At 26.4% G+C, this 19,237-nt stretch overlaps 1 protein-coding gene across 1 annotated transcript in view; it reads left to right on the top strand.

Annotated features, from left to right (window-relative positions):
- LOC145840435 (carboxypeptidase D-like) overlaps window positions 1–1,189 on the top strand; it is a 29,472-nt gene extending 28,283 nt beyond the window's left edge. The window contains exons 17-19 of the mRNA XM_082947696.1: window positions 40–196; window positions 349–436; window positions 553–1,189. Of these exons, the coding sequence (XP_082803822.1) occupies window positions 40–196; window positions 349–436; window positions 553–631 (324 nt within the window). The 3' untranslated portion in view covers window positions 632–1,189. The remainder of the gene's footprint in view (window positions 1–39; window positions 197–348; window positions 437–552) is intronic.
- The last annotated feature ends 18,048 nt before the right edge of the window (window positions 1,190–19,237 follow it).

Below are 19,237 nucleotides of genomic sequence, written 5' to 3'. Positions count from 1 at the left end.
TTTGAAATAGTAAATTTGATAAAACACAAAACTCTGCAGCGCGACGACGCCGTTGCCAACGACTACCAGTACCGCGACGTGGAACGATACAACGACGGTATGTTGTCCGATGACGTCACAAAATACGTCATAGAGGAGAGGAGCGGCAGCACGAAAGGGAGGAGAAATAAAACTTTTGTGGTTGTTGGTCTCGTCGGTTGGTTTTTTTATTATTTCATTTTTAGTACTTTTTTTAAAATTGAATTTTTTTAGGTTTATTCAAACATATGCAGTTTTTGTAAACTAATCCAGTTTGCTTTACTTTCAATTAATAAAAACAATTGTTCACAAAAATCTAATACTGACCAGGATTTTCAATAATCGGGGCAGTCATGATATTCGCCGCGGTCAGAGCCATCGTTAAACTTTCAAGAAGAAAAACCCACGACTACGACAAGTTAGAATTGTTTGATTAATTATTTTAACTTTTAATATTATTTTTACGGGCACCTGTAATCAGTACATACATACGTACGATCGTATATATACATCAAATTAAAAAATATACTCCAGGTTGGCGAAGCAGCCTCCGTCGTACGCCGATGACGACACAAAGCGGTATTATGACGAAGAATCGGAAGCGGAAGAGTGACGTCACTTGCGCACTCGAGCGAATCGAACAATTTATACTCTATTTAAAGTTTTTATTGGCAAATAGTTTCTTACATTTTTGAATTTTTCCAATCGGTACTTTTCAGAAGTATTCAGCTTTCGACTGGTTTTTAAGATTTGAATTATTTTTAAGTAGTGAAAAAGCATTCATATAAAATTCCGACCATTTTTTTTTCTTGGTCAAACACCTAATTATAAAATAATACATTTTGTGTTTTTAAATTAGCCTGTCATGAAGCTACTACTTTTTTATTTAATTACTTTCATATTAAGTTTTACATCAAAATAATACATTCTTTTTAAATAGGCCAAACTTTTTTTAATTACAATTTTCATAATTTATTTTTTTAACTTTTGTTACACTTTAAATTAACATTCGTAGACACAAATCTGACCATGTTTCAAACATTTTACAAGATTTATACAGCTTTTTTTAATTTTACTTTATATTTGCACCAGTTTCCACTAGAAGCAGAGTTAAATTATTCTTTTTGTGGTTTATGAAGCTTTGTTCCTGTACCTGCAATAAAAATGTACTTCTCAATCTGTATTTATTGCGTTTTTCTATTGTTGTATAAACTGTTGTTGTAAATTTATTACTGATAATTATTATATAAAAATAAAGAATAAAAAATATTATGAAAATTTAATTTTAGTTGTGTTAAAACCATTAAATTGTGTTTCTTTGGTTTAAATATTTGGGGACAAATATGAAATAAACAATGTTAATACAAAACATTAGTTTTTAAACAAATTTATTAAAGATTACTTTAAAAACTTTTTAAAACAATTACTCAAAAACTCAAGGAGAAAATAGACTTTTAGTGAAATATTCAATTTTTGCCCTTTTTATTCGAGCCTTCTATAAAGAACCTATTGAAGACTCTAACTGTAATTGCTGTTATCTCAAAAACTACTTTGAAATATATTAAACGGTAAAAAGTGACAAGTAGCTTATCGAACTATCAAAAAACAAGACTAATTTTTTTTAAACGTTTTAACCCTTCCCCTATGCCCCTGAGTGTTAATTTTATTATCTTTTTATAAACACGATACTTTAACACATGAAAAACTTTCAAGATGTTTTGTAACTTCACATGGTTCTTCTGACCATTTTTCTTTTTGAAGGTCATAACAACTTAGAGTTGGCGATTCGTCTTGAAAGACATAAATTTTGTGGCTGATAGAATAAGCACTAAAAATATAATAAATTTTTATTTCTGGTGATTTTAAAGTTTCAAAGGTTTTACTCGTGTTGTCGAAAACTTCACATCTGTCTGCTCCATTTGAAATAACAAATAACTTATTATTAACAACAAAAAAGCTGTGGCTACTTTCAGCAAAGTGCATATTTGGCGTTGATTACCATTTATCAGGTAGAACATCATATGACTCAACTTTATTCAACTTAACACCATCAATACTCGATCCGCCGCAAACTACAATTCTTTCTTCAAAAACTGAACAATCTCCACTTGATCTTGCCTCGTTCTAGAAGCTTCTTTCCAACTGTTATTACTCGTAGCAAATTGTGTACAAGAAAAAGTGCTTGCTCTATCAATATAACCCCCTAAAATAAACACTTTGTCCATGAAAGCACAAAAATTTATACGATCGTCACACATTCCAGCTACTTGACTCCATGTTTTAGAAGCAGGGGAGTACTTATCAACAGACATTATCCAACTTATATATAATCAAAACCAACAAATACATATGGTACACCTTTTTCATTAACTACATACTTCGAGCGAAAAACGTTCCGTTTTCTTTCTCGGATAAGCTTCTACATACCCTAGGTTATTTACGTCAATACAGTTTACAGCACTACTATCCATTAATGTTTTGTGTCAGAACCCCCACAGACAAGTATTTCAAACATTTTTTTATTGCAATACCTACTTGTTCGATAAATTTTGGACATGTTTAAATAATAAATGTCATTCCCGAATATGATTTCATTAAAAAGCTTTTCAAAGCATTTATCCTTTAAAAAAGATGTCGAGTTGTTTAGAAGTCGTCTTACAGCTTCTTTTGATAGCAGATGTTAACGAATTTTTAATAAAATATTCTAGCATACTTGCTACGTTCTTCAGTGTTGTGGTTAAACCATTTATCGGCAGCATTATAAACTTCGATTTCTAATGTAATTGAAAGTTCAGAACTTGCAAGTATTTTAGAAATTAAGTTATATTCCAACTCTAAAACGCTTTCTTTCTCACTTATAATAGTAAAAAACGTTCTATACAACATAAATTCACTTTTTGTAAACTTGGCAAGTAGAATTAGAAAACTGGTAAACAGATGCAACATTTTTTAAATGTAAATTTTCGCTTATAACTTGAACCTTGTTCCATGCATTTTCTTTAAGAGCGAGTTTGTTTGCTTTAAAATATGAAATTATTTTTTTTTTTTTATTCTCACTCGAATATTTTTTTTATTTTGTTAAAGATAAATAAAATGTATCGATCTGAACAGGAATGCTCATTTATCTGTAATAAAATTCTTTATAACTTATTTTTGTTTTAAAAATTATAACGAAGTATGAAAACATGAAAAAGTTGTTAGTAGTATAAAAATTACTGTTTATCTAAACATTTTATTTTGTTTTGATAAAAATAAAGAAGAAAATATTTTGGATTGATTTTTTTGATTGAATTCTTTTGAATGATTGATTCTACTGGGTTTTTTTATTTTGAAGCTTGGTGATTAGTTTAAACTTTTACACTTCAAAACCAACTGTTTAGCTTATCATTAAAAATATTTTTAACATTTTCACCTGTACTAACTTCATAGTAAAAAGTATTAATCTAGTTTGTTCATTAAACTCAAACATTAAAGAATTTGCATTACTCCACTTAAAATACTAATTATTTCCAAAACAACAATAAATACCTGGTGCATGAATATCATCTGTTGTTAAAAGTTTCTTACATTGAAAACGTTTTGTATCATTTTCATTGCAAAACTTGAGGACAGCGAGCCTTTTGCATTCTGCAATATTGCTGACAATTTCATCGCCTTCCTCTAGCTTCTTTTCTATAAACTGTTTTTGTTCTGACTGTGGTTTATTGACATATTTATTTTGTTTGCTGTGAAACGTTAATTGATAAATACATCTTATTCTTTTTTTTATCAGTCGAAAAATAACAAGTATAGTTTAAATAAATATCCTTTTTTAGATTTAAAGCCCTAACGCTCATACTTTTTAAGAACTTTAAATAATAAAAAAGTTTAAATTTTTGTCATTTTTTACACACTATAGTCTTAATTGTTCAACTTGTTATAACCAAGTTTTTTTTTTACTTTTTACTTTTACCTATGTTAACTTTTACCTACACTCTTATATCATACAAAGTTAACATACTTTTCTTAAATAATTCTAGTTGAAACTTTTCTTTGTAACCAGTCAACTCCAAGTTTTTAGTTCTAACCTTAATGACTAGATTAAAATAAGGTAGGTAAAAGATATATATATATCAAACAAAGAGTCTTAACTGTTTTTTAGGGAAGATGATAACTAGTAAGAGTGAAGAGTAAAAATAAATTAAATTAATTAATATAAATTTTCTGAATAAGTTTAGCAGTGTGTAAATACAAAATTAGTTTTTAATAGCTTTTATTAAAACTCAATAATTTTAACACTAAGATGTGTACAACTATATTTTTTTAAAACTTTTATTTATTTGATTAAGTTAACTACATAAATATACAACAAAACTTACTGACTTAAAAATAATTATTTTACAACTTTAATTTTCAAATGTAATTAAGCAACTGCCTTTTTATTTTGAATAATATGAAAAGACTTAAACATGCAAAAACTATAACAGCAACATGCGATTTAAGTGTAAAAATTTCAAATAAGTGCTAGTTTAATAAAACTGTTAATGCAAACTTACCACAATACTAAGTGACACTTTTGGCTTTATAAATATTAAAAAAAATTTGACGGGAACATTTGTAAAAAAAAATTAAAGTAAAACCAGATTGAGCCCTATCTGTCAAATTTCTACTAGCAAGTGGCTATACAATTAGTGAAACATTACAACAATAATTTTCATCAAATGTAAGGTTACTGCTCACAATTGTTTATTTTATGAAGTTTCGAAAATCTGTTATGAGCTTTCAGAACAGAAAAAAACTTTTAAGTAATCAAATTTTATAGATTACTATTCTACGATTAAAAGAAAAATAGTTTTCAACACATTCAAGTAAAAGTTTAAAAGTATCTAGGTAATGAAATGATATCATATTAACTTTTTGAGTAAAGTTTAAGAGATTTTATTGTGGCTAATAAAGCTTTTAGTCAATTATTTCTTTAAAATTTAGTTCATATAGCAGTTTTAATATGATTTTTAAGTTAAAGAACTTGGCAACGCTTAATGATATAGATCAGTATAAAAGTAAGACAAATTTGTGTGCCTACAACTTTATATAATCAATTAAGAGATGTATATTAGTTTTAATTAAGCTCATGTACCCTAATCTAAAACTTTGCTTTATATTTTAAGATTACAAGAATTAAAAACAGTTTCTAAATTTTTTTTTTAAATTTTGTCACAGTTTTTACAAGGTTATTTTTCTCAAAGAAAAAAAAACCTTATTAACATTAAACTAAATATGTTTTTCGAGGAAAAAAATTGTTTAGATTGTAGATTTTTTGTTTCACTTTGAATTTTCATTACTTTTCATGTACAGTATATATAAAACTCTAAACTTTTTTCAAAAAGTCTCAAATTCTAGGTTTTTCAAGGTCAAATTCAAAGTTTTTCAAAAATTAAAGGTATTTGGGCAAAAATGTTTGTTTACTTTTATATGTATAGCGCATACAATCAGTATGTAAAATAATTTAAACTATAGCAGTTGCAAGTCTTAAAATATAAAATGAGATATAATACAATTCAAAACGGTGAACTTTACCAAACAAACATCATAGTTTTATTTTTCACTAAAGCAAAAAACCAGCCTGAGTGACCAAAAACTAGCCTGAAATTTTAGAATAAAAAGATAAATCCAAGCTTAAAACAGAAAAAAACTGCCTAAGTTTGCGTGAGATTTAAAAAGTTTTTAAACTTTCCATACTTAGTCTTAGTTTGTTGCAAAGTTAACTTATTTATTTTTTGAATATGAACTATTTTGATTAATAATATAAAGACTTAATAAATCTACAGTCCCTAAAACTAGTATGTTTTAAATACGTAGTTCCTAAAAATAGCATCTGTGTTTGTTGGTATCAACACTTGTTTACATAGGTGTGCATGGGAATTAATTAAAAAGCACAAAAACTTAAAAAAATATAGAATATGCCAAAACCAAATTAACTTTTATTATCATTTTTTTTAATGTTTTTGTGTACACTCAAATATAACTTATAGTGATAAAATAACTATAAGAAAAACTTAGGTTTAATCTACATGTAAATGTTAAATAAAATACCTAAACATTGAGGAATTTATTTTTTATTTAAGTACTGTGCATAAAGATAATTCTCATAATAATAACTTTTTTTTGAGATTTTCAATACAATAAAAAATGAATATACAGCTAAATTATATAAGTCTAAATACCTACAAGAGATGTTAAAAATAAGAAAATTAAAATAGTTGGTTATTATACTTAAAACAACTATTATTACTAGTTTTGTAAAAAAAATTCTGTATTGTATAATCATGACATATCTACTAGAGATGACGTTAAACTGTTCTGGTGTGCGACTCGATAACCGAAAGTTTTTTTGTACACCAGGTCGTTGGACTAAACTATTTTAGCGTATTTTTTGTTGCTCAATAAACAGTCTAAGCAAAAATATTTATGCTATTTTTGACTATCAGAAGTATGTAAAAAACAATATAAAAATGTTTAGAGAAACAATATCAATAGAAATATATGCATAAACTATACTTTTTCTAACTTAAATACTAAACAAAAAGTGGTTCAAAAGATAAGCATCGCTGTACATTGGTGTGCATTGTAATTAATTTAAAAAAGCACAAACAGCTTTTATAAATCAAAATGTATCAAAACTAAATTGTTATTGTGTAATTTTAAATTTCATTGTTTACTCTTAAATATAACTTATAGTGATAAAACATGGTTAAAAGAAACTTATGTATAAACTACGGGTTAAATAAAATACCTAATTTTTTAAAGAAATGACATTTTATTTAGTTACTGTGCACCAATTTTGTATAAATGGAAAAAAGATGTATTTATTTTTTTTACTAAATAGATCTATATATATATAACTTCCCTTATCCAAGCATATAAAAAATTACTTTAAAAAAATAGTATGCGTAGAATTCTTCAACTTTTTAACCATTGTGCGTATTGGGGCCTGAAATATACAGGGGTCGGCAAACTGCGGCCCGCGGGCCATTTGCGGCCCTTGAAGGGTCAATCTGCGGCTCGCGAGCACGATTTTTTTTTGAATGGAATACGGCCCGCGAAAGAAATTTCTGCGGTCCGTGAGCATGTAAATGTGGCCCGCTGAGCAAAAGTATATTCTAAGTTCAATATTTTATGGTAAAAATGTTGTAGTTTATTAGAATTTTATTAGTTTCATTCAAATTTCTTGTATAACATTTTAATACTATTAAAAAGCTTAACTGCTTTGTGTTGAAATGTAAAAAAGACAGATTAGCATTTGAGTTGTTTTTTTTTCTCAGTTTTATAATAACTTTCTTCTTACAATAACAAGTTATAGTCTGAAAAAAACAGTTTTAAAAGTACTAAAAAGTTATTTATATAACACCTATTAAGTAAATGAATAAAATGCAAATGTTTTCTCTTGTGTACAAAAGTAATGGACAATAGTTAACAAAAATGTTATTTCTGTACAGTTTATATATTTTCCTTAGTATGTAACTTACACCAAGATATTTTATCACTTTATTTAAAAGTACACAAAATCATTAAAATTAAGATAAAATGGTTTGTTTTATTTAGGTTTTAACATATTTAAAATGTTGTATAAGTTTTCTGTGCACTTTATTTTAATTCCTATGCACACCAATGTACAGAAATGGTGATTCCTAGAACAATTTTAAAACATTATTTAAGTTAGATTAAGTTCAATTTAAGCATAATTTTCGATCGTAATTGCTTTTACATACAATATCTAAGAATGTACAGACACATTTAAATCAATAAATATGACATAAGTAAATTAGTTTTTGTTCAGTATAAATTTTAATTTTACAAACAAAATTTTTGACAATTTAAGTTAATTTCTTTGCATTTCATTGCACACTTATATACACAGGTGATCTTTTTTTGAAATACCTATTTAATACAAACTAGATTTAGGGGTGATAAATTTGTTTAGTCTGTGTATTAATAATTAAAATTTTTTAAATTCAAGCAAATAAACAACTTAACATTGTTACACACTCAGACTAAGTCAGGCTAGTTTATTAACCTCTTGAATATCATGCAAGTATAGCCGTTTTTCAGTTTATGAATTAAACTTTTTTTTTTATTCTAAAATGTAACGATAGTTTTTCGATCAGTCAGGCATGAATTTTTGCTTTGAAGAGTAATAAAGTAAACTTATGATGTATGTTTCGTTCATTTCACAGCTTTGGTTTTAATCATGATATATATTAAGTTTTAAGTCTTGCAGCTGCTATAATTGGAAATATAACTTTTATTATTGTTTACATATAAATGTGAACAATCATTGTTGCCAAAAAAAATTGAATTTTGAAAAAACTTGAAATTTGACAATTTAGGCTAAAAATTCTGGAACTTGAGAGTTTTTGAAAAAAACTATAAGATTTAAACAAATTTTACATGTAAATTAATGAAATTTTGACTTTACACAAAAGATCTATCATATAATACGTTTTTTGTTCTCAACAATTTTATTTATTAAAAAACACAATTAAAGTCGCCTAACAGTATCTTTTTAACTTGCTATACTGTTTTAGAAAGTTTTTATACTTCAAACTTAGTTTTATACTAAAAATAAACTAAAAAACTTGCACTTTTAAAAACATGGCATATATTTAGAAAACCTAGAAAAAGTTTTTTAAAAACCTTATGCAGCCCTGAAACTGTTTACATTCTTTTTAAGAGTTAAAAATAGCACAATTATTTTTGTTTGACATAACCTTTTTATAAGTTTTCTGTGTGTTTTTAATTTATTTTTACGCACATCAATGTACAGAGATACTCATTTTTAAACCACATTTTAAAATAATACTTAAAAAAATAAGTTGGTAAAAATATCTCAAATAAATATTTTCAGATGAGCAGCATTTGTTGTTGCTTTAATCTTAATAGATCGATTAAAGTCCCAATTTGATTTATTTGACTTTGAAATATCAGAAATTGCCTAAAAGCGACTTTTTGTTGTCACTGAAAAAATTAACACAAAACTTTTACTATCACCAAAACAAGTTCTTTAAAAAAATTTTTAAATCTAAATAGTGTCTCCTTTGAAGTATTTACTTTTGCTTCTTTATAACTTACCTTGACAAATTTTTCTGGTAAGTTTGTAGTTACTCAAGATTATAGTATGCTTTGTTAAAAGTAACTTAAGCGATTTACTTTTTTTTTTCGTTTCTCGCAACAACTCCTAATTAACGTTTTGTGATTTTTATAAATCGTCTTATTTTTTTAATAAACTCTTTTTTATAAGCAATGTTTTTATTGCAGATAAAGCAATAAATAATTGCTACAATTATCTTCTATATTTCGTGAGTTTTATTTAAAACAGGGCTGCCAAAGAAACAAACTAGTAGAAAAACTTAGACTTGGTTAAACCTGTTTAAGACATTTCAGAAAACTTAGGTGTATGTGTGAAATTTTTATTTCAAACACTTTGAATAAATCTTTGAGTTCTCAGAATAGTTTTTATGGCTTTAGTGAAGTTTACTAATTGTAATTTTTACTTTTCGTTTTAAATATTTTGTACTTTTTTATGATTATACTTGAGTTAAGTATTTAAGCTTTTGTTTTTTCAAATCAAGTTTTTGGCTTTTTTAACTTTTAATAAACTCAGGCTGGTTTTATGTAATTCAGACATTTTTGCTTTAAAAGTGGGAACCATGTAAACGACTGATTAATTGTTAATAAGGTGTTTTATTAAAGTGTTCAAGCATTAGTTATGTTAAAAAATTCTTATATTTTTCTACATAACATATAAGTATTAAATTTATTTAGTTAACTAGTTACTGAATTTTTTTTAAATGCAAATTATTTAAAACACAAAAAATATTTTCAACAGTTGAAATTTTAAAAAATATGAAAAAGTGGTTGACAATATAAAAAATCTAAAAAAGTGACTTATAGATGGTTTTAAAGCTTGGTTTTTATAGATAGTTAGGTTGTAAGTAAAAAAAAAATATATATTAAGTTAAACTTATTAACTTTTAATGATAGTACATAGTTATCAAGTCTTGAGTATATTAGTTTATAAAAATTGTGTTCCATTAATTATGTATAATTCAAATAGGTATTCTATATGTAGCTAAAAGTCTTAAAAAATAAAAAACTGAATAATTTTTTTGTTACTATCACTAAAACTAAAACTGCGACCCGCGAAGATTTTGGAAACTTGAAATTTGACCCGCGAGCACCAACTGCCTGCCGACCTCTGGTTTTATACATGCTATATAAGTATATGATAAGCATAAACCTTTGAAGCTTATCACTTGATACTTCACGTATAACAACACCAATAAATTTTTATTTTTGATAACTAAAAACAAATAAATAGTAGAAAACTATGATATTTTAACTTTTATTAACAAATTTAAGATTTAAAAATAAACTGTTGAAGTGTCCAAAATTTATCTAACAGTTTTGACTATAAACATATTACAAAGTTTTTTCATGAGATCAAATGAAATGTTATAAGATAATTTTAAAATAAAATGCAAGTAAAATCGTTAATAGAGTTTTTACCAACCAAAGATGGTTGATTTGGAAAAATTTTTAGGCGTAAACCACAATAGCTAACAGAAAGTGGTCTAATAACAAACATCATTGTAAAACAATGGGGTAATAAGCTCAAAAAAGATAGCAACCTAACTAAATTTTTATATTTACAATAAGCCCCAAAAGGTTTAAGGAACAAATAAGAAGAAATTTGTGTCTAGACATTGAAAGTTTCAAGGCCAGTTGTGGAAACCTTTGTGATGGGCAACAACAACGTGAAAAAGTTGTAGCTAATAACTTGATTTACTTTAGTAGTAAATGCAAAAGTTTCAGAGGTGTCACAGTTTGTCCAAATCACCGAAAAGGGAAAGAGAGAGTTTTTACATGTGGCTGGTCACAAGTATGAGAAATGGCCGGAATAATTAAGCCTTATAAGTCAAAAAACTTGTCCCTATAATCCTCTAATTATAAAAACTTATTCGTCATTCCGTAATACTTTAACTTTTTTATAACGATTTTAATAATCTTATATGTACTTGATATATAATCTTTATATAGACTAGAAAGTAAATCTTTAATGTAATCTTAGTGATTTCAACGTACACTTTACTATATAAACTTAATTTAGAACAAAATACGATACACTAATTTTATCAATACTAGAACTTACTTTACTACGTTCTACTATTAAAAATATAGGTTCGGCACTCTAAGTTTATTATACAATGTTACTAAAAAGCGATTAAAACTTACACTCAAACACATGCAAGTCTGAGCTAATTATTGTCTATAAGAAATTGAATTTTTTGTATTTTTATCTTATAAGCAAGGTACTTTTACGCAAGAAAAATATCGAAGATTTTCTGTAACTTCACATGGTTCTTCTGACCATTTATTATTGTCAACGTCATAAAAAACTAAATTGTTCCATTCGTCTTGAAAAACAAAAATTTTGCATTCTACAGAATAAGCTCTAACAGTAGAAAATCTGTTCAGATTTGGAGATTTCATAATAACAAACTTTTTACACACGTTGTCAAAAATTTCACATGAGTCTTCGAATTTAGAAATAACGAACAACTTGTTTTTAACAACAACTAAGCTGTGTCTACTTTTACTAGAACACATGTTTGGCATTGGTAGCCATTTGTTTGGAAGAACATCGAATGATTCAACAGTGTTTAACACATCGGCATTGTAACCATATCCACCAGAAACTACGATTCGTTCTTCAAAAACTGCACAAGCTGCACTTGATCTTGCCTCGTTCATTCTAGCAACTTCCTTCCAACTGCGATCACTTGTATCAAATTGTAAACAAGAATTAGTTCTACCTGCACCATCATTACCTCCTATGATAAATATTTTGTTTATGAACTGACAAATACAAAACACATCGCGATAACTATACATATGAGCTACCTCACTCCATTTGTTATAAGTAAATGAATATTTGTCAACAGACATCACCATAGCGTTACTGCAATCTAGGCGACTAAAAGCATAAAATTCATCTTTCACACAAACCACTTTGGACATATTTCGGTTTTTCATCAGTGGCGAAATGACTGTTACGTTTTTGTTACTATTAACAACAGCATAGCTTACATCACAAATATCTCTTCTCAAATAAATTTCGTATCCACCACAAACTAACAAATTAAAACCTTTCTGGTTACAATATCTACTTGTAACATCGGCACCTGGACTTTTCTTCGTGGATTTGTTTTGACATTCGAGAGCTTTATTCAATATTTTAGTACAATTGTCATCTTTTGTGAAAGTTGTTGATTCACGTAACAGTTGCCTTATTGTTTCATCTGATAGCAACGTGAGGCGAACTTTTAACAGAAGATCTTTCGCATACTCAATACGCTCTTCAATGTTGTGGTTCAACCATTTGTCAAGGGCATTATATACTTCCAGTTCTGAAGTAATTGATAATTCAGAACTTGCAAGTATTCTTAGAACACCAGTATAGTCAAGTTCAAGAAAGTTTTGAGTATCGGCTACGATAGTAAAACAGCGTTGTAAATAGTTAAACGTTGTTTTATGGAGAGTTTTTATATTGAAAAGTTTTGAAAACTGATAAAAACATGAAACATTTTTGCTTTGTAGTTTGTTATCCATGGTTTTTGAACTTTCACTACATAGCTTTTCAACTAACAAAAATTTTGAACTTTTTATAGCTAAAATTGGATTGTTGTCATTTAGCTTCATTCTATCTGTATAAAATATAAAATCATTTTACTAAAATTCAAAGTATCTTATAGTTTTTTAAGCTGTATACGATACCTACTTACCAAGTTTATTTTAATTATAAATAATTAAACAAATTATTTTAAACTATTTGAGACATATAAACTTACTTAGTTTATCACCTTTTTTCAAACTGTTCGAAGCTGCATACTGAAGTTTATTTATACCATTTGTTTTGCAAAATTTCAAATAATCACAATTTTCATTTTCAATGAAATCACTTAAAATTTGAGGTGCTGCTTCAGGCCTGACTTTTTTTACAGCTGTTTTGTTCGGAGCCAGTTCTGCTGACATAGTTAAATATTTATATATTAAAATAAATACCTGAAATAGTAACAGATTTGTAGACAATTTAAAGCAGAAAAAATTATAAATTGGATTGATCAAAATAAAATTCTATGATTTAAAATATAAAATTTTAAGTTCATCAAATTTCTTATAATTCATGAAATATGAAGGGAACCCAAATATTAAGACACATATTTTTAAACATTTCGAAAACTTACTTTAAATCAAATGCATTTTTATAGTATGGTATATCTACAATACCAAAAAAAAACTGAAAAAAAATTACCAACTAGCCTGGGACAGGCTTTATATTTAAAAGAACTTAAAACCAGGTTTTCCAAAGTGGGCCAAGTTACCCCTTAGCCATGTCAGATACTCAAAGGATCATAAGTAGCAAAAAGGCTGAAATGGGGGCATGAGCAGTAAAGGAGTCACCAGAGGGGTCATGAGGTCATGATTACAAATTACCTTGAGGTCACAAAAACATACAAACATGACCTAAATCAGGGTTTTCCTAGGTGGGCGATACAGCGCCTTTTGGACCGTGACTAGCAAGGGGGCTATAATTTGAAACCTACAAGATCTGGAGTTGCTGATGAAGGGCAAAAAAAAGTTTTAGGTGTTTTATATGGTAGCTTTTGAGTAATCTTGGAACAAGGAGTCCATAGCTTTTTTAATTTCTTTTAAGGGGTCATTTGAAAAGAAGTTGGGGAAACCCTGCTTTAAACTGACCTTACTAGCCTGAGTGTGATGCAATATTGTTATAAGTTATAACTATAAGATTGGTTCATTTAATAAAACACGTAAGCCTGCAAAAAAACTTTATAACTAGAAAAAAATGATAGCTTATAATATTAATACTTAATTTCAAAAAAATAAGCATATTTGTATTAAAAACAAAGTTTGGTGTCTTTATCAAATGAATGCAAGATATCAACTAGAAGGGATCTACAATTAAAAGGTACACCTGCTTTATAATTTATAAAATACTCTTTAAATCGATTGTTTTATCTAAACTATTAAACTAGCCTAGTATTTTGAAATATAGTAATAAGAAAACTATAAAAAGAAATTTCAAACTAACCTGAGTTTATTGCAATCCTTTAAATATAATAAGGTACTAATATACCCTTTTAAAATAACCATTTAAACCAAAAGTAGCTACAGTTTATAAAGCTTTAACTTGTAAAATTAAAAAAACTTCAGTATATGCTTAGAATCTGATTAAGATATTAAAGAAGACTTTTGTAAAATAAGAATTGCATTGAGTTGATTTGAAACTTGGTCATCGTTTATTCTTAGAGTGTAAATTTTTAAAGTTAGATGTTTAATAAAGTATGATAAATGATTGGAAAACTTTTTAGAATACTATTGTAAATGACATTTTTACAGTGGCATTTTAATTTATCATTATATCTAAACCTTCCATTTAACACGTTTATAGGGTATTTTAACGCTAACAAGACTAAATTTAAAATAAAAATTAAGTTAAATTGTAATTGTGTACTAACTTGTAAATTAAATTTTAACAGGTTTGTTCGTTGATCTTGACATAAAACTAAAATTGCCAAATTATACACTTTTTTTGATGACACTTTAGCTTTTCAACTTGACTTTTGAGATTCAAGTGTAATTAAGTTTAAAAATTATAAGATAAATACAAAATTTTTGTAGATCTGCTTTAATTATTTTCATAAGATTCATTTTTAAAATTTATTTAATTTGTTTTCATTATTAAGTTTATAAAACAAATTTGCACTAAAAAGTTTAAATTATGTCGCATAATTGTTATGGTTGTTAATCTTTTAGAAACAAAATCACCCTAAAAACATTAAACTACCCTAAGTCAGCTCAAATTTATATAAAGAATATGTAAAAAAACTCTAATAAGGCTAAAACTTAATCAAAATTACCTTGAAGTATTATTTTGATAACAAAGGACATAATATGTAGATAAAAAAGGTTATAAAAATAGATCTCTAGTAACCTTATTTTTATAAATACACATGTAACTCTGAGTTAATAGAAAAACATTGAAAATAATGACTTAGCCGAGTTTTTCAAAACTTGAAAGTATCACGAGTTAGCCTGGATGGCAACAGTAGTTGTAGTCTGTAGCAATACTGTTTTAGAATTTTAACATATTAACTGCTTTTAAGTTTTAAATAGTAGATTCTTTGGTGAATAAGAGCATATCTAGTTTTTTTTTATTAAAAAAAAGGTTAAACTTCAGCTAATCACCATTAAAACTTTTGCTTAATTTTAATTTCAATTTTCACAGAAATATTGTATTTTATAAACAACATATCACAGAGTGTTACAACTACATTTAGTTTAACAGTAATGATAAAAATAAACATTTTTTCAGAACTTTTTTAAAACTAAAAACAAGTAAATGCAACCCTTTACTTTTTCAATAATTTTTTAGCCTGGTAGACTTGTTCTGAGCCAACCACTATTAACAATATTTTACATTTGTACCTGTTTAAAAGTTCAAATTAACTTAAACTTTTAAAACTTTAAACTAGCCTGAGTTAACCTGAGCAGTCTAACTATGTGGGAACCCTGTTTTTTTTAAGTTTGTAGATATTCAAAGATTAAATGTGCATCAGTTGGAGTTATGATAAACAAGTTATTTTTATATTAAAATGACTTAGCCGAGTTTTTCAAAACTTGAAACTATCACGAGTTAGCCTGGATGGCAACAGTAGTTAAATATTTTAACAATATTAATATATTATTATAATAATAATAAATATTATAACAACAATATTTTTTTAATAAATAAAATGAAAAATATATTTTATTCATGGTTTTACACTTCTTGATTTTTAGATTTTTAAAGTGATTTGTAGGTATAACTTTTATACACAATATATTTAGACAAAATTGATAAATCTCACTTGACTACTTTATTTTTCAGTCAAAGATCTAATTTTTAAAATGAATCATTTAACATAGTGTTGATCAACTTCTATCCTAAAACTAACCAACCTTACTAAAACTATAAATCATTAACTATAACAGTAAACATTGCATGCTATTAATAACATGTACATATAAATTCATTATTTGTGGATTGTAAATAAATTGAGTAGAAAATATAAATATTCTGTTACCCATGAATATTGGTATAGTTAACTTTTTGGGACTACTAGTTATAACTTAATATTTATTTATTTAATTACCATCTTATGAACACTAGTGCTACCTTATATAATTCAGTCAAAACAGTGTGAACAAAGTATCATTCATAAAAAAGAACCTCAAAACACTATTATAAAACCCCTACTTCAAAATACAAGTTACTTTTATCAATCAAGTGGAAATAAATATGACTCGAAAAAAACCGAAGATTAAGTGAAAAATATTTTGAAAACTGTTTTAATGTGCATGGAGAATGAGCTATAAGCTGTTAAAACACAAAAAACTTTAGTAAAATTAAAAGTTTTTGGCTATATTAAAACAATAACAATTACAGTCGTGTTTAAGTCACTTTGAATGTCTAATTCTTTTGTCAAAACAAATTATACTTTTAATGTTTACATAATGTATTATTTGCAATATTTTTTACAACTTTAAAAAGTTTCAACACTTTAGAGTTAAATAGCCAAAATATATAAGCTTTAAAAGGATGTCATTTTTACTTTTTTTTTAGAGACTAAATTGTAACTAACAAATTTGTGGTCAAAAATTTGATAAAAAACAATGACAAATCATTTTAAAGTAAAAACTTAAGCTTAAAAATTTTGTATTGTTGAAAAATAAAAAATAAATAAAAGTGTATAAAATGGATTTGCTTTATTATAACAAATTTAGACATGTTCAGAAATGCTATAGCTTAAATGCTAAAATAAATTTTTGCTAAAATAAAGCTTTTAATTGAAACAAACAACCAAACTAAAATTCAAAACTTTCATCATTATTGACATTTCAATGAGTAATAGCCTTTTTAAGAAAAAAAAATTGTTAACTGTTTAATTTATATTTCTTTGGTATTTCTCATATCTAATTTATGCAATTTTCTTTTTATTTTAACAACAAAACAAATTACCAAAGTATTTAGATTATTTTATTAAATTAAATAGGATTTCTTATTCAAAAAATAAACAGTAAATAACAATTAATTAGCCTCAGTTTCACAATATTAACAAACTTATATCCAGCCAAAAGTTTATTTCAACCTGATGTTTTTATTGTTATTAACATATTTTACTTTTTGATATTGGAACAATATTTTCACATAACTATTTTCACAGAAACTCTTTTCATCAAGTTTTATTTTGCTAAAAAAGAGCCAAAATGTTAAGCTAGTGTATTATAAAAATACTATAAAATACACTGTAATTATACCTAAGCTACCAGATTAAAAAGTAAATTGACACACAACTAAACCAGCATGTCATTTAAAACTAAAACTAAAAAACAAAAAGATTTTTAACTTTCACAACTTTTACATTGTGGTTTTTAGGAAATTTTTCTTTACAATTTAAAGCAGTGCTGCCAGAACTTAAAAACTGAAAAGTTTCAATAACTGGATAAATATTTTATAGTCAAAGTTGTCACACACCAGTAGTTCTGTAAGAATTAATTTTGAAATCTTTCAATAGCATTTTGTTGAATACTGATTATATTATACTTTATAGAAAGGTGTTCAACTACATTTTTTTTTACTTAACTGATACGTACAATACAAAAAAAAGTGACAAAAATAATTTTATATACCGATTGAGTTTTTAAAGAGAATTTATACTAACTATAAATTTATAACTATTAAATTGGTTGAATACTTGTACTAATAGTTAGAAATATACTTTATTTACAAGCGATAAAAAACGACATTCATTCTTAACAGTGAAAATCCAAAAAATGTTAAATTAACATCTTAACAACGATAGTGTTTTATTTTTATCCTATATATTGGTTACCACATTGTAATCCTTAATTAATTACTTCAAGTAAATAATTTTTATTTATTTAAGCTTCATTGGAGTGGTTGTATGGGTTTTTAAAAAACATGACATTTAATAATACTCAGTTTTATTGATATAAATAAAAAATTCTTAAAACTGTTTATATTTATTTTAAAAGTTTCTTTAATGATAAATTATGCTTTTAGTTTTCTACATTCAACAATTATCAAGACAAATACATGTTAAAAATTTATTTGAGACACTTTTGTGCAATGAAGTATAATTACTTAGCATATTTGAATAGGTTGAACTGTTGATGTTCAAATATTCATTTTAAGCAAAACAATATGGGCAAGTCAAGTTTTCAACATAGCAGATTATTTGAATGACCATCTGAATAGCAGAAAATAAGTCTTTTTGTATTTTAATTTGAATGCCGCTCTCAGGTAATTTTTGACGATTTAGTTGAATTAATACAAAGCTTTAATACCTAGAAAAAAACATATCCAAAATCTTTAACTTTTAACAGATGACGTTTAAAATTATAAAGATGTTTTAGTTAAAATTGGTTCTAAATTACTTAAAAAACAGGACAACAGTCAAACGAAAATGAAATATTGAAACAACCGTAAAAGTAATACTAGAAGTAGGCGGTATCGATCGCCCTTCATTTGAAAATTTTAATAAATCGGTGAGTAAAAACATGTGAGGGGACAAAGGAAGGCAAATTTTTTTAAAATAATCGTTAAAACGTTCACTAGCAAAATGAAACTGTTTTTGGGGCGAAAATGGGTGAAAAGAAAATTTTTCAACAATGGTAACTAGCACGTAATCAATTTGATCACGTGTAATAATCAAGCTACGCGAAACTTGTTATCCCATGCATAGTTAACGACTTGCAAAAGTTACAAGTTTATTATTTACTAAGAGCTAAAACATATATATTCTAATTGTATTTAGTATTTAAATTTTTTTTCCTTGTTTTTTAGGTATCACTAATAAACGATCCATTAATTCTGCAAGGAATCACAAATTTGTATGGCTGCAATTTCGCGCCGGCGCCATTTTTTCGCGCTCTGTTTATAGTGGTTTACAGTAAATTTCACATGTGCATGCTCCATGTCAAATTGCAAATAGTTTGTTCGTAACAACTCCTAAAATTGATCTGATTCACTCCAGCTCATATAAGGCATTGACGAACATCTATCTGGTACAACAACGTATGATTTAACAGTATTTAA

This window comes from Thalia democratica, chromosome 7, assembly GCF_965202585.1.
Source record: "Thalia democratica chromosome 7, ktThaDemo2.hap1.1, whole genome shotgun sequence".
In the NCBI taxonomy this organism is placed as follows: domain Eukaryota; kingdom Metazoa; phylum Chordata; class Thaliacea; order Salpida; family Salpidae; genus Thalia; species Thalia democratica.
The sequence above is the reverse complement of the archived record's forward strand: the minus strand, read 5'-3'. Positions and strand labels throughout refer to the sequence as shown.